This window comes from Panicum virgatum, chromosome 5K, assembly GCF_016808335.1.
Source record: "Panicum virgatum strain AP13 chromosome 5K, P.virgatum_v5, whole genome shotgun sequence".
Lineage (NCBI taxonomy): Eukaryota > Viridiplantae > Streptophyta > Magnoliopsida > Poales > Poaceae > Panicum > Panicum virgatum.
This window is the reverse complement of record NC_053140.1, coordinates 42638477-42652147: the sequence shown is the minus strand read 5'-3', so window position 1 is coordinate 42652147 and position 13671 is coordinate 42638477. Positions and strand designations below refer to the sequence as shown.

General features: G+C 46.1%; 1 protein-coding gene across 1 annotated transcript; it reads left to right on the top strand.

Annotated features, from left to right (window-relative positions):
• Positions 1 to 1875: 1875 nt before the first annotated feature.
• Positions 1876 to 2793, top strand: LOC120710065 (Werner Syndrome-like exonuclease). Its single transcript, XM_039995708.1, has one exon. It carries the CDS (start codon positions 1941 to 1943, stop codon positions 2487 to 2489), a length of 549 nt encoding a protein of 182 aa, XP_039851642.1. The 5' UTR covers positions 1876 to 1940; the 3' UTR covers positions 2490 to 2793.
• Positions 2794 to 13671: the final 10878 nt, after the last annotated feature.

Here is a 13671-nt window from a genome sequence, read left to right as displayed (position 1 = left end):
CTATGATTTGGTGACAACAATTCTATATGAGAAAGATCTCAACACAATGACACCAAACCAAGTCCTAAACAAGGTGATCGCCCATGAGCTATGCCATGACATCAAGCCAAGAGCGCCACCTTCTTCACCAACACATAGTGCACTTGCATGCAAGCAAGTCAAAAAGTTGAAGAAGATGGCCATCAAAGATAGCTCAAGTGATGAGAAAGAAGAGGATGCAAGAAGCTCCTCAAGTGATGATCAAGAGCCAATGCACCCTGACCTCTACAAGCAAGTAAAGAAGATGAACAAGTGCTTAAAGGAAATCAACTCAATGGGGTATATGGTCTTCCTCAAAGATGGGCCTCACCATCAACTTATGAAGATTGAGAAGAAATTCAAGAAAAACAAGAAAAAGAAGGAGAAGAAGCCCAAGCATGAATCATTTGCCATATTTGGTGAATGGGTTAGTGGTGGTGAAGAATCAAGTGCTAGCTCAAGCGATGAATCAAGCAAGAGATTCACCACCCGCACCAACTTCGGATCATCATGAAACACTTGCTTTATGGCCAAAGGTATGGATAACGATGTAAGTGATGATGACTCCGATTCTCCTTCAATTGATGAACTTCTTGACCTTGTGGAGCGGCGACGACACTTTGTGCGGGGGACGTGGAGACCCCATCTTTTGTGGAGGAGCTCCTTAGTGGAACCCGGGGCCAAGGTGACCGTGATTGTGTTCACGGAAGAGACTTGGTGGCCGAGTAACAATACGCTTAGTGAGTTCTACAACAACGTGGATGTAGGTGTGCCTTTGTGGCTAACTGAACCACAGGATAAACACCCGCGTCAAGAGTTTGCTATCTCCTATCCCGCTCATTAAGCTTCCGCATTTCATACTAGCATTTTGTATGTTTTTACTTTCATAGAATAGTTTCTTGATAGGAAAGGCTATAGGATGCTAAACTCTTTTGGAATAGGGGTTTCACACTAGAACAACCATAGTTGCATATCTAGATTGCTTGTTTTAGTTTAAGTTTTGTGAAAACTAGTTGGAGCCATATGTCTAAGTTTTTTTTAGAGTGCCTAATTCACCCCCTCCCCCTTTTAGGCTAGAGCACCCGATCCTTTCAGAGAGACAGCGGCTTCTGCCCAAAATACACAATATGTAAAATTGAAAGAGGGTAGCGCAAATGTGCTTCCATTTCCTCCTCTTCATAGTGGTCTTAGCGTCCCGGGCTCCTAGCGTCCTGCTACTCCATTTTCCAGTTCAGCTTTCACCGGGCTTATGGAGTGCGGTTGATTTTGCTTTTCCATACCATCTTGTTGAGCAAGAGAGGCACTTGTGAATTTCAAGACATATGAATAAACAAAAAATAAAGAAAATATTAAAACAATTGCATAAAATCTAGTATATACTCTTTTGCAAGTGACATTTAACTAAAGCTAGACAAGAGATCTAATCCTTCAAGAAATGAGGTATTTTGGGAATCTTAGAGCATCTTTTCCATCCTAATATCAAAATATTTTTGGGGCTTACCAAAATACCCCCTCCTACTCAAATACAGACAAATTCCTTTCTCTACCATATAATTTTTGAGTAATTTGTTATATCCAAAAATGCAAAAAATATTATTGGCTATGGAAAGAGAAAATATATAGTGCATAGAAGGTGAGTAATTTTCAGAAGAGGCTCTTACTTTCTCCAAATTGATGCTTGCTAATTGTGGATAGAGAGGTCCCTCAAAAGAAAGTGTGCGAAACGGAGATAAAGCAGGGGTAAATGTGTCATTTACACTCTTCACAGGGCGCACGGTTTGGACTCTTTGGTCCTCCTTCCTGCTATATAGGAGTACCCCAGTTCTCCAAGCAGTTGCCTTTCGTAAGCCCCCGGTTGATTCGCCTTTCCCAGACCATCTTGTTTCGCAAGAGAGAAGCAGAGGGTTTAGAGAAGGGATCCAATGGCCAAGACCGATGTGTGCAGGGTGATGTTCGAGGGCGGCGCGATCACCACCATCGTGACGTCCTCCGGCGCGTCCGTGAAGGCCTGGGTCGACGAGGTCCTCTCCGTCCACCGCCGCCGCCTGCACGACCTCATCGTCGGGCTCGACGTGGAGTGGAGGCCCCTCTTCGGACCCGGGTACAGCCCCACCGCGCTCCTCCAGCTCTGCGTTGGCCGCCGCTGCCTCGTGTTCCAGCTCCTCCACGCCGACTACAACCCCGCCGCGCTGAAGGAGTTCCTCGCCGACCCCGACTACAGGTTTGTCGGCGTGGGCGTGGCGGCGGACGCGGCGCGGCTCTGGAACGACGAAGACCTCAACGTGGCCAACGCGGTGGACCTGGCCGAGGTCGCGGCGGAGGAGACGGGTCGCGTCGACCTCGACAAGCCGGAAGAGGTGAGGCTCGGCCGCTGGAACGACTACTACCTCACCACCCAGCAGATCAAGTACGCCTGCATCGACGCCTTCGTCTCCTTCGAGGTCGGCCGGATGCTACTTGGCGACAACTGATCGATCGTCCGGCGGCCGCGCGCCGCCGCGAGTCCGTGTCCATGGAAATTGCAGTGCTTTTTTTTTGTTCCAGATTGTCCTAGACTTCCCTCGTGATTTCTGTTAGGTTTTAGGGATTTTCGGTGTCCATGGTAAGGTTTTAGGGATTTCCGAGATGGAAGAATAATCAGGGCAGCCGCGCGCGGTGGAGACGGGGTAGTAATTTTGGATCATTGTCGTGTCATCCATGAATATTCTGTCATCCATGCTGTGTTCGTTCATGTTTGCTAAATATCCGGTGATTAATCAGGTATTTGCATCGCTATGAATGGCGTGAGATCTAATCTAAAAGAAGTTTGCTAGCGTTCCCAAAGCATTCGTGTGATCTAAATGATGTTTGCTAGCATCACCGGAGCATTCGTGTGATCCATAGCGCTGCGCCGAGCCGGACTCGATTTTCGGGAGCCTTCCGCTCCGGCTCGACTCACTGGAGCGGAAGGCGAGGCGCGGTGGTGGACGGGGGCGGCGAGGACACGCGAGGCGTGGTAGGGATCGTGATCGTAGGGCCCAGCGAGCGCGCGCGCGTGTGGTTCACCGACCTCCTCCTACCGGCTTCATAAGTGGTGTACATGAAGTCCACCCTTTAAGTCGGTTGAGATCCTCCTCAAATCCCGGTACGGAATTAAGTAATTGATTCCCTAGCATTTAATAGTGGGTTTTAAATTCTTTTATTGTATTGATTAGAATAAATGGGCCAAGCCCATAATTCCAACAATCCCCACCAAGAAATTCAAGCCACACTAGAAATGCCCTCATTCCCTCATTGATATACCAGTATTTGACAGAGACTGTTAAGTTGAACTTCCATCTAGAACAAAAGCTACACTTATTCACAACTATACAATGGACTATGCCTTGAATTGCCAGTCTTGTGCAAACAAGTTTGACCAGAGCCCTACACTGGTACTAGGCTGCAAAAGCATCCCCGCGGTTTGGAGCTTATAAGTCATACTCCAGGCCCTTCATGAGTTTCTAGAGAATACCCAGTTCTCATAGACCATGACCAGTAGTCAGACTCATATATGTGTGTTTCTTTCAGATGTTCTGTAGGACAACATCTTTGTTTCAAGAAAACAACCCATTTGTTTTAAAGAAACCACCTGGAATACATTAAGGTATAGACCAACCTGCCATACAGATTACAAGAGAAATACACCTTATACACGGAATGAGCCCTTTTCACAAAGGTTCTCTTCTCTCAGTCAGACTTTAGTTTGTTTCACCATCTTAATTCACGGGATCTTCGATCACATAGGACAGGTTTCCACTATAAAATGATTCACGTGGGTCTCAAGCCCAATTCCATAGATGCATTGTCTATCACATTTCGTGAAAGACCCTTTGTAAACTGATCTGCCAGGTTTTTAGCCGTCTGAACATAGTCCAGGGCTATAACTCCGGAGTTTCTCAATTTTCTGATAGATTTCAACTACCTTTTCACATGTCTAGATGACTTCATATTATCCTTTGAACTGTTCACTTTGACAATCACCATTTGATTGTCACAGTTCATTAGAATTGCCGGTATCGGTTTTTCAACTATCAGCAAGTCCATAAGGAGCTCACGAAACCACTCAGCCTCAACAGTGGCGGTATCTAATGCTGTGAGTTCTGCTTCCATAGTTGACCTCGTTAAGATGGTCTGCTTGCAAGACTTCCAGGAAAGAACTCCACCACCAAGTGTAAACACATATCCACTTGTGGCCTTTATCTCATCAGCATCAGAAATCCAGTTTGAATCACTATATCCTTCTAGTACCCTTGGGTACCCGGTGTAGTGAATTCCATAGTTCATTGTCCCCTTTAGATAGCGCATTACTCTTTCAAGAGCCTTCCAATGATCATCTCCCGAGATTGAAACAAACCGGCTCAGTTTGCTTATAGCAGACGAGATGTCATGTCTTGTAGCACTAGCTAAATACATCAATGAACCAATGATCTGAGAATATCTCAGCTGATCTCGCATTATCTTTTTGTTCTTCCTAAGAATTAAAATGGAATCATATGGTGTTGAGACAGGTTTATAGTCGCTATAACCAAAGCGACTTAACACCTTCTCCACATAGTGAGACTGTGTAAGAATCACCCCATCATTGCTCTCTTTTACCAGCTTTATATTAAGGATAACATCAGCTTCTCCCAGATCCTTCAACTCAAAACTTTGAGATAAAAATTCTTTGACTTCCTTAATCACATTAAGGCTAGTGACAAAGATCAGTATGTCATCCACATACAAGCACAAAATCACTCCTTCAGCCCCACCATAGCGATAGTACACACATTTGTCAGCTTCATTCATAACAAAGCCAGCAGACGTCAAAGTTATGTCGAACTTTTCATGCCACTGGTTAGGCGCTTGTTTGAGACCATATAAAGATTTCAACAACTTACAAACCATTCCTTCTTGACCCTTTGATACAAACTCATCCGGCTGATCCATATAGATCTCCTCTTCTAATTCTCCATTGAGGAAAGCCGTCTTAACATCCATCTGATGAACGAGAAGACCATAAGAGGCTGCCAGGGAAAGTAACACTCGAATTGTGGTCAATCGGGCAACTGGTGAATAAGTGTCAAAAAAATCTTCTCCTTCTTTTTGGGTATAACCCTTGGCCACAAGCATAGCCTTGTACTTTTCAATAGTACCATCTGGCCTAAGCTTTTTCTTGAACACCCACTTGCATCCAACCGGTTTACATCCATAAGGACGTTCAATGACCTCCCAGGTTCCATTAGACATAATAGAATCCATCTCACTCCTCACTGCTTCCTTCCAATAGTCAGCATCAGTAGATGAATATGCCTCTTCAATGGTTCTGGGTGTATCATCTATGAGGTATACAATGAAATCATCACCAAAAGACTTTACAGTCCTTTGTATCTTGCTCTTTCTCAGAGCATCATTGTTATCCTCCTCAGGATTTTCCACAAATGTATGTTCATTGTGTTCTATCGGCTCAGCAGAGCTATCATCCTCGATGAACTCTTACCTAGATGAACTTGTTTCATCTCTCATGGAAAAAATGTTTTCAAAAAATGTAGCATCTCTGGACTCCATTATAGTACCAACATGCATGTCAGGTACTCCAGATTTCACTATTAAAAATCTATACCCAGCGCTGTGAATATCATAACCTAGAAAGATACAATACACAGTTTTAGGTCCAAGCTTACGTTTCTTGGTTATTGGCACACTCATTTTTGCCAAATAACCCCATGTACGTAAGTATGAAAGTGTTGGCATTTTCTTCTCCCATTCCTCGAATGGTGTTATCTCTTTATTCTTTGTAGGAACACGGTTTAGGACATGACATGCAATCAATATAGCCTCACCCCACCATTCCTTGGAAAGTCCCGCTGTATCTAACATGGCGTTAACCAAATCCGTTAGAGTGCGGTTCTTTCTTTCGGCAACCCCATTTGACTGAGGTGAATAGGGAGGCGTCCTCTCATGAATAATACTATGTTCCTCGCAGAATAAAGTAAATAAATTTGAGAAGTACTCGCCACCACGATCTGACCTAACTCTTTTGATCTTTATCTCAAGTTGGTTTTCTACTTCAGCTTTATAAATTTTAAAGTAGTGTAAAGCTTCATCTTTTGACTTCAACAAATAGATGTAACAAAATCTAATACTGTCATCAATCAAAGTCATAAAATATCTTTTACCACCTTTTGTCAACACTCCATTCATTTCGCACAAATCAGAATGAATTAATTCTAAGGGTGCCAAGCTCCTCGCCTCCGCGGCCTTATGAGGCTTGCGAGTTTGTTTTGATTCAACACATATATGACACTTAGAATTTTTTACAAAAGTAAACTTTGGAATTAAACTCAAATTAGCTAAGCGCATCATACAACCAAAATTAACGTGACAAAGCCTCGAATGCCAAACATTTGTTTCATCAACGTTAATAACATTGTATGCAACTTTATTACAAACATCTGACAAAGAAAGACGGAACAAGCCTCCGCTTCATAATCTTTTCCAACAAAAGTACCAAATTTAGACAAGATACATTTATTGGACTCAAAGACTAATTTAAAACCATCTCTACACAGTAGAGAGCCGCTGACTATATTCTTCTTGATGATGGGGACATGCTGCACGGTCTTCCCCGAAGTAAACTTCAGATTTACCGTACCAACACCAAGAACACGTGCATGCGATCCGTTCCCCATCAGCAAGGAGGAAGTCCCGCCATCCTAGTAAGAGGAAAACAAAGAAGCACAAACATGAATATTAGCACCAGTGTCAACCCACCATTCGGGTGAACAAAAAACTGAAAGAACTGTAGGTAATAAATTACCATACCCCGATGTTCCTCCAGGCTCGCTAATGACCATGTTGGCGGAGTCGTTGCCTTTGCGGTTCGGACACTTTGCAGCTAAGTGTTCCGTACTAGCGCACACATAGCAAGCTCCCTTCTTCTTCTTCTTCTTCTTGAAGGTGGTTGCCTGCTTAGTCTTTGGTTGGTTCTGCGGTGGTTTTTTCTTGTTCTTGTGGGAGTTGTTCTTCTGAACAAGATTGGCGCTAGAAGCACCAATAACTCCTTTCCCACGTATGTCCTCTGCTCTCGCCTTCTCCTCAACATCAAGAGTCCCTATGAGTCCGTCTATGGTGAACTCATGTCTCTTGTATTTTAGAGAAGTAGCAAAGTCCCACCAAGAAGGTGGTAGCTTAGAGATAATACCTCCGGCCACAAACTTATTGGGTAACACACATGGGGACTCTTTGCTACAATTTTTTAGATCTTTTGCCAGAGTATGTATTTCATGATCCTGTTCCACCACAGAACGGTCTTCGACCATCCTATATTCAAGGAACTGCTCCATCGTATATAACTCACTGCAGGCGTCAGACACTCCATATTGAGCCTCAAGAGCATCCCACAACGCTTTGCCAGTTGGCAGCCGGACATAGGAATCCACCAGGTTTTCACCGAGAACACTAATGGCCAAGCCGCGAAAGAGGGTATCAGCCTCATCGAACGCACTCCCTTCCTCTGGAGTGAACTGTTCAGGCTTACCCTCTTTTACATAGATCACTCTCGATATTGTTAACCATAATATAAGCTGCTCTTGCCAAATTTTGTAATTTGAACTATCAAAAGGTGGTGGTTTGATTGATGCAGCAAAGCTAGATACCGAAAGCCTATTAACAAAATCAGGTTTTTGGATTGTTAGATATCTAGGCAATTTTTGGTATATTTTAATTCCAAATATTACTAGCAATTTCATGGCATAAATGAGTGATAATGTGTGAATAAGATATGTGCATGTGTTTATGTTATTCTTACTAATAAGCATGAACAAAAATTTAAACCAGAATAGGTTTAGAGTGTACCCCAAGGCGGGACCAGTGCCGGAGGCACCGGTTGCGCCGTTACCAGCTGGAATAGACATGCTATTCGACTGGCCTTGCCTGAAGTAGCCGAACGATGTCGATGCAGGAAGAGGTTCGCAGTGCAGTCCCACGAACGGTCACCAGGAAGCAGACAAAGTAGTCATTCGTTCACGCCGGGAAGTAGACGAAGTAGTCGTTCGTTCACGCCGGGAAGTAGACGAAGTAGTCTATCAGGGAGCGAGCAGTCACGTCAAGACGCTCCCCAAAAACCTGATTGCCAGCGTCCCGTGCAGGACCTTCAGCGAGCAGAGGTTCCGGAGGCCTGCTCTCGCTAGAGCTGTGCGCGCAGCACTAGCGATGGGAACGGCAGAAAGCAGCAGAGGGAGAAGAGAGAGTCTCCTAAGCAGGAGTACCTGGATCAAGTGATGTAGTGTGTGTTGATGAGAGGAGGAAGGGATGGTTTGTATAGGCGTAGAGGTGCCTCAGGTTCAACGAACCTGGACGTCGTAAAGAGCTTTGATGAGCGGCAGTTACTGGTGTGATTCTCCAGTCATTATTGTCAACGTTTATTCTTTGTTTTAATGCTCTTAACAGCAAAACGTTCTTCTCATCTCATCACGTCGCACCGCCCGGCCCGTCCGGTCGCGCCTCGGCCCGGCTCGGCGAGGCGAGCGAGCGCGCGTGTGTGGTTCACCGACCTCCTCTTACCGGCTTCACAAGTGGTGTACATGAAGTCCACCCTTTAAGTCGGTTGAGATCATCCTCAAATCCCGGTACGGAATTAAGCAATTGATTCTTTAACATTTAATAGTGGGCTTTAATTTCTTTTATTGTATTGATTAGAATAAATGGGCCAAGCCCATAATTCCAACAATATGGACCTCAGAGAGATGATGAGAAAGTACTCTTTCTTCATGAGCTAGAAGCGATCAGGGCATCATGCGGGGGACCCTGGGCGGTGGCCGGGGATTTCAACCTCATCCTGGATCCGGCTGATAAGAACAACGCCAGGATCAACAGAAGGAACATGAATCAATTCCGTAGGCTGGTGGACTCACTGGCGCTTCGAGACATCCACTTACAAGGGCGAACCTACACTTGGAGTAACGAACGCACTAACCCGACTCTTGTCAAACTTGATCGGATCCTCACCACGGTTGACTGGGAAGAGCTCTACCCTCTCTGCTTCCTACAAGCGCTCTCCTCTGATGACTCTGACCATTGCCCGTTGCTACTACTAACAAAAACTAACATCCGAGCAAAGCCTAGGTTTCACTTTGAAACCTTTTGGCCAAAGCTCGATGGATTTCTTAACACGGTGAAGAAGGGGTGGATTGCCCGCAGTGGCGGACCCAGGGTTTGAACCTTCGGTAGTCCTAACAAAAAAATTTCAAATGCAATACGGTATAAACAAAACAAAATCCATCAATTCGGTAATTCGGAATGACTCCAAACAATTCGGAAATAACCAAAAATGCATTAATACATTAAAAATATCTCCAAATAACAACTTAAATTGAACATGACATCTCTTGATTAGTTGATTTAACCCTCTCCCACTTGTCTGACAAACGACAACACATAATAGCAAAAAGAACATATCAACCTCTGAATTTATGGCTAAATTATTGCAACAAGTGCTCTACTGACTAAATTGCTCTACTAATTCACTACTACTAGCATATCCTGGTCCCAGTTTCTGCACAGATATGAATTCTGAAATGGGGAAAAAAATAAACTCCTTGGAGAGACCCTAACCTGTAGAGCAGTGAGCACAAGGGCCGGCCGGACGGTCGGACTTGTCGGCTTCTCAGGCGGCCGAGCTCTCGAGGCCCCGGCGCCTCATTGCCGCGTGCCCGCCCTGGACGGCAGACACCACCGGGGCCGGCCATGGCGCAGTCCACAGGCCGGGGCACCGCGAGTGGCTACTGGCTAGGGCTGGGGCCTGGGGCTAGATGGGTGGCGGTCGCCGGTGAGCCGCCGCGGCCGTGCTGCTGTGGCGCTGCTAGCCGGGGACGACCACGGACGGAGCTGTGCCGTCGAGCCGGGAAATGGGAGAGGCGAGGAGACCGCGAGAGGAGATACGGGCGGCGGCGGCTTGGGCGGAGATGCTCAGACGCGGAGTGAAGGCTGCGGTCTGCAGAGACGGAAGACAAGGCCGGGAGTGTGGATTGGGCTGGGCCTCCGATCCGCTAAAAAAAATTTTGGGCCAAATCAGCGGGTAGTCCCAGGCCTACCTGGACTACCCGCTGGGTCCGCCACTGATTGCCCGGATGACGTGACAAACCCTTTTTGCCGGCTTGACAGCAAACTCAGGAACATGGCGAAGGAGCTCCAAAGCTAGTCGGCAAAGAAAATCGGTTCGGCCAGGATGCAGCTACTCATTGCTAGAGAAGTGATCTTCAGACTTGACCAGGCGCATGAGTTCGGAGAACTCTCGTTGGAGGAGGTGGGATTCAAAAAGGAACTGAAGAAGCTCACCTTGGGCCTCTCCTCGCTAGAGCGCACAATTGCTCGGCAGCGTTCTCGGCTTCTATTCCTAGCAGAAGGAGACGCCAACCCTCATTTTTTCCACCTACACGCCAATGGCAGGCGGCGAAAAAACAACATCACAAGAGTCCGTGATGCAGATGCTGATGATTTTGTATATGGTGACAACATGTCGACGGTCCTGTTCAACTTCTTTGATAATCTGATCGGAACTGAATGGGACCGGACATGCACGCTGAATCTTGAGGCGATTGGGATATCGCCACGCAATATGATGACACTTGAACTGTCGTTCACCGAAGAGGAGGTCTGGGGGGGGGGGGGGGGGGGGGGTCATCAAGGAACTAAAATCCGAAAAGGCTCCTGGGCCAGATGGCATGACAACCGCTTTCTTTCAGTATTCTTGGACCGTGATCAAGGTGGATTTCATGCTGGCTGTCAATGCGTTCTACAACATTGATTTCCGTGGTTTCAAGTGTGTAAATGGGGCGCTCCTAACTCTGATCCCAAAGATCTCGGATGCACAAGAAGCAAAGGATTTCAGACCAATAAGCCTAATCCACAGCTTCCCCAAAATTCTTGCAAAGCTTCTAGCGAATCGGCTATCTACAAAAATAAATGATCTAGTACTTTGCAATCAGAGTGCCTTCATACGGGGAAGATACATACTGGACAACTTCAAGTACATCCAGAGATCGGCGACGTTGATAAAGAAAAAGAAGATACCTAAGTTGCTGCTGAAATTGGACATCTCCAAAGCTTTCGACACTGTTTCATGGCAGTTTCTTCTTGAGGTACTGCAGGGTTGGGGCTTTGGTTGTCGTTGGCGGGGATGGATCTCTCTTCTACTCTCCATTGCTTCCACTCATATTCTGTTGAATGGTCAGCCGAGAGCACCGATTGCACATCGCCGTGGCTTGCGTCAAGGCGATCCTTTATTGCCGATGCTGTTCGTCATTGTCATGGATGCTCTGAATCGGCTGTTTGTCAAAGCCCAACGTGACAATGTGCTTCAGCCCATTGGAGTGCAGGCCATCAAGCATCATTGCAGCCTGTATGCGGATGATGTAATTCTGCTCCTCTCGCCGTCCGCCGAGGAAGCCAGAGCCGTCAAGTTCATTCTGCAACTCTTCGGGGACGCGTCCGGGCTTGTCACCAATGTGGACAAATGTTCAATCACACCGATTTGCGGGGAACATGAGGCAATTCATGCTTTCCATGAGGTTCTACCCTGCCAAATTCTGGAATTTCCGATCAAATACCTGGGGGTACCACTCTCTACCATGGCTCTCCCCAAAAACCAATATAGACCACTGATAGACAGAATTGGCTCCAAGCTGCCGGCATGGCAAGGAAAACTTCTGAACAGAAGTAGCCGACTCGTCCTGGTCAAATCAACCCTTTCAGCACTCCCAATCTATTTGATGATGTCTAATAAGCTGCCTATCGGGGTCATTGATCTCCGACTCTCAGGTTTCGCCCTACGAGCTCGCTGGCTCTGGATGCAGCGCGCCAATGACGATAGAGCTTGGTCTGCCCTACCCATCAAGATTGAACCTGAGGTTCAGGCGCTCTTTGATGCTTCGGTGATTGTGGCGGTTGGCAATGGAACACGCACACTATTCTGGCTTGATAACTGGATCGACGGCCGGTCGGTGAGGTCAGTGGCACCACATCTCCACAACTTTGTCCCGCCGAGAATCACTAAAAGACGCACAGTAGCGGAGGCACTTGATCAAAAGCGATGGATCAGGGACATCCAAGGGGGTTTGTCAGTCGCCGCCATTAGGGATTATGTCCTGCTTTGGCACACTTTGGCCGGGACCTCGCTCACTGATGAACCTGATCGGTTCAGCTGGAAATGGACTTCGAGCGGGAACTACACTGCCTCCTCCTCGGCTTATAGAGCAATGTTCTTCGGAACTGTTCGCACCACCCCCGCAGTTCGTTGGGTTTGGAAGAATTGGGCACCGCTGCGAGTCAAATTCTTCACTTGGCTTGCCTTAAAGCAACGACTATGGACTGCGGATCATCGCAGGCGGCACAATCTTCATGCTCACGATCCATGCTGGCTTTGTGATCAGGAGGCGGAAACAGTTGATCATCTGCTTGTGGGCTGCAGTTTCACCAAAACTATCTGGTGGAACATTTTGTCTTGGATGGACTGTTCTTGCTCCTTTTAAGGACCGGCTCAGCTAGACACTTGGTGGGAGCATCTGAGAGGTTTGCAGCAGCAAGAACGCAAGAGAGGTTTTGATTCGCTTTTCATGTGCATCATTTGGGCGATCTGGAAGGAGCAAACAATCGCTTGTTCGAGGGAACAAGCTGCAATGAGGCGGAGTTGCAGGACAAGATCAAGCTTGATGCGCAGCTATGGATTCACGCGGGCGCACGACGCTTAGGTCGTCTCAAACGGGAGTAGTACGAGTGAGGGTTGGCCTTTTGAGGCATGTAATCTCTTCTTTTCTTTGGTGCTGGATTGGTACCTATGAGCGTGAGACTTGTTCTAAGACTTGCCCTCGCGCAGTTGTAAAACTCTTTTCGTCTTAATACAATGATACGCAGCTCTCCTGCGTATTCGAGAAAAAAAAAAGATTAACACAGATAACTCACCCACCTCAATTATTTGCAAAATCATCCCTTAGCAACTCCAATTGTCCCTAAAATGCGTCTTCATCTTTGGTGTTACGCCGTTACCTATCTAGCAAGCAAGCAGTTGGCACCCAGAGTTTGAGGTCCGTCATTTTTAGTCTAACCTCTCCAACCTGGCATTTTCGAAGAAGACTAACTCGAGAAAAAGAAGTATTTATAGGTTCTATTTAGATCGACTAAATATAAGATGACTAAAGTTATGTAGCCAAAAATTAATCAATACTTTGTTCGGATCACAGGACTAAAACTAGATGGAAGACACAAAAAGTCCATTTCACCCTTCCTTTTCGACCAAACTTTATGCGTGAACGGATAATGTGGAGGGGTACCCAAGTCATTTCTCATATGGTTGGCTCCTTTTGTCTACGTTTATAGTGCGAATTAGGTGAGCTTGAGGTCTAATAACTAATAATTAGTTTAAGTGTGATTAAGTTTAGTTTAACCTGTAATTCTTCTGTTTGGATTGCCTATAATGAACTAAAATTTCAGCCCAAACCTTAATCCCAGGATCCAACCGAACTTAAATTAATCCAAGTCATATCATTTACGGATTTAATTTATATTTAAAAAAATCGTGCTCTGTACTGTCTGTAGAATATCTTTGCCGCTGTGCGTTAAAAAATCCAATCCGTTCGATTGGGACACCTCTGTGCC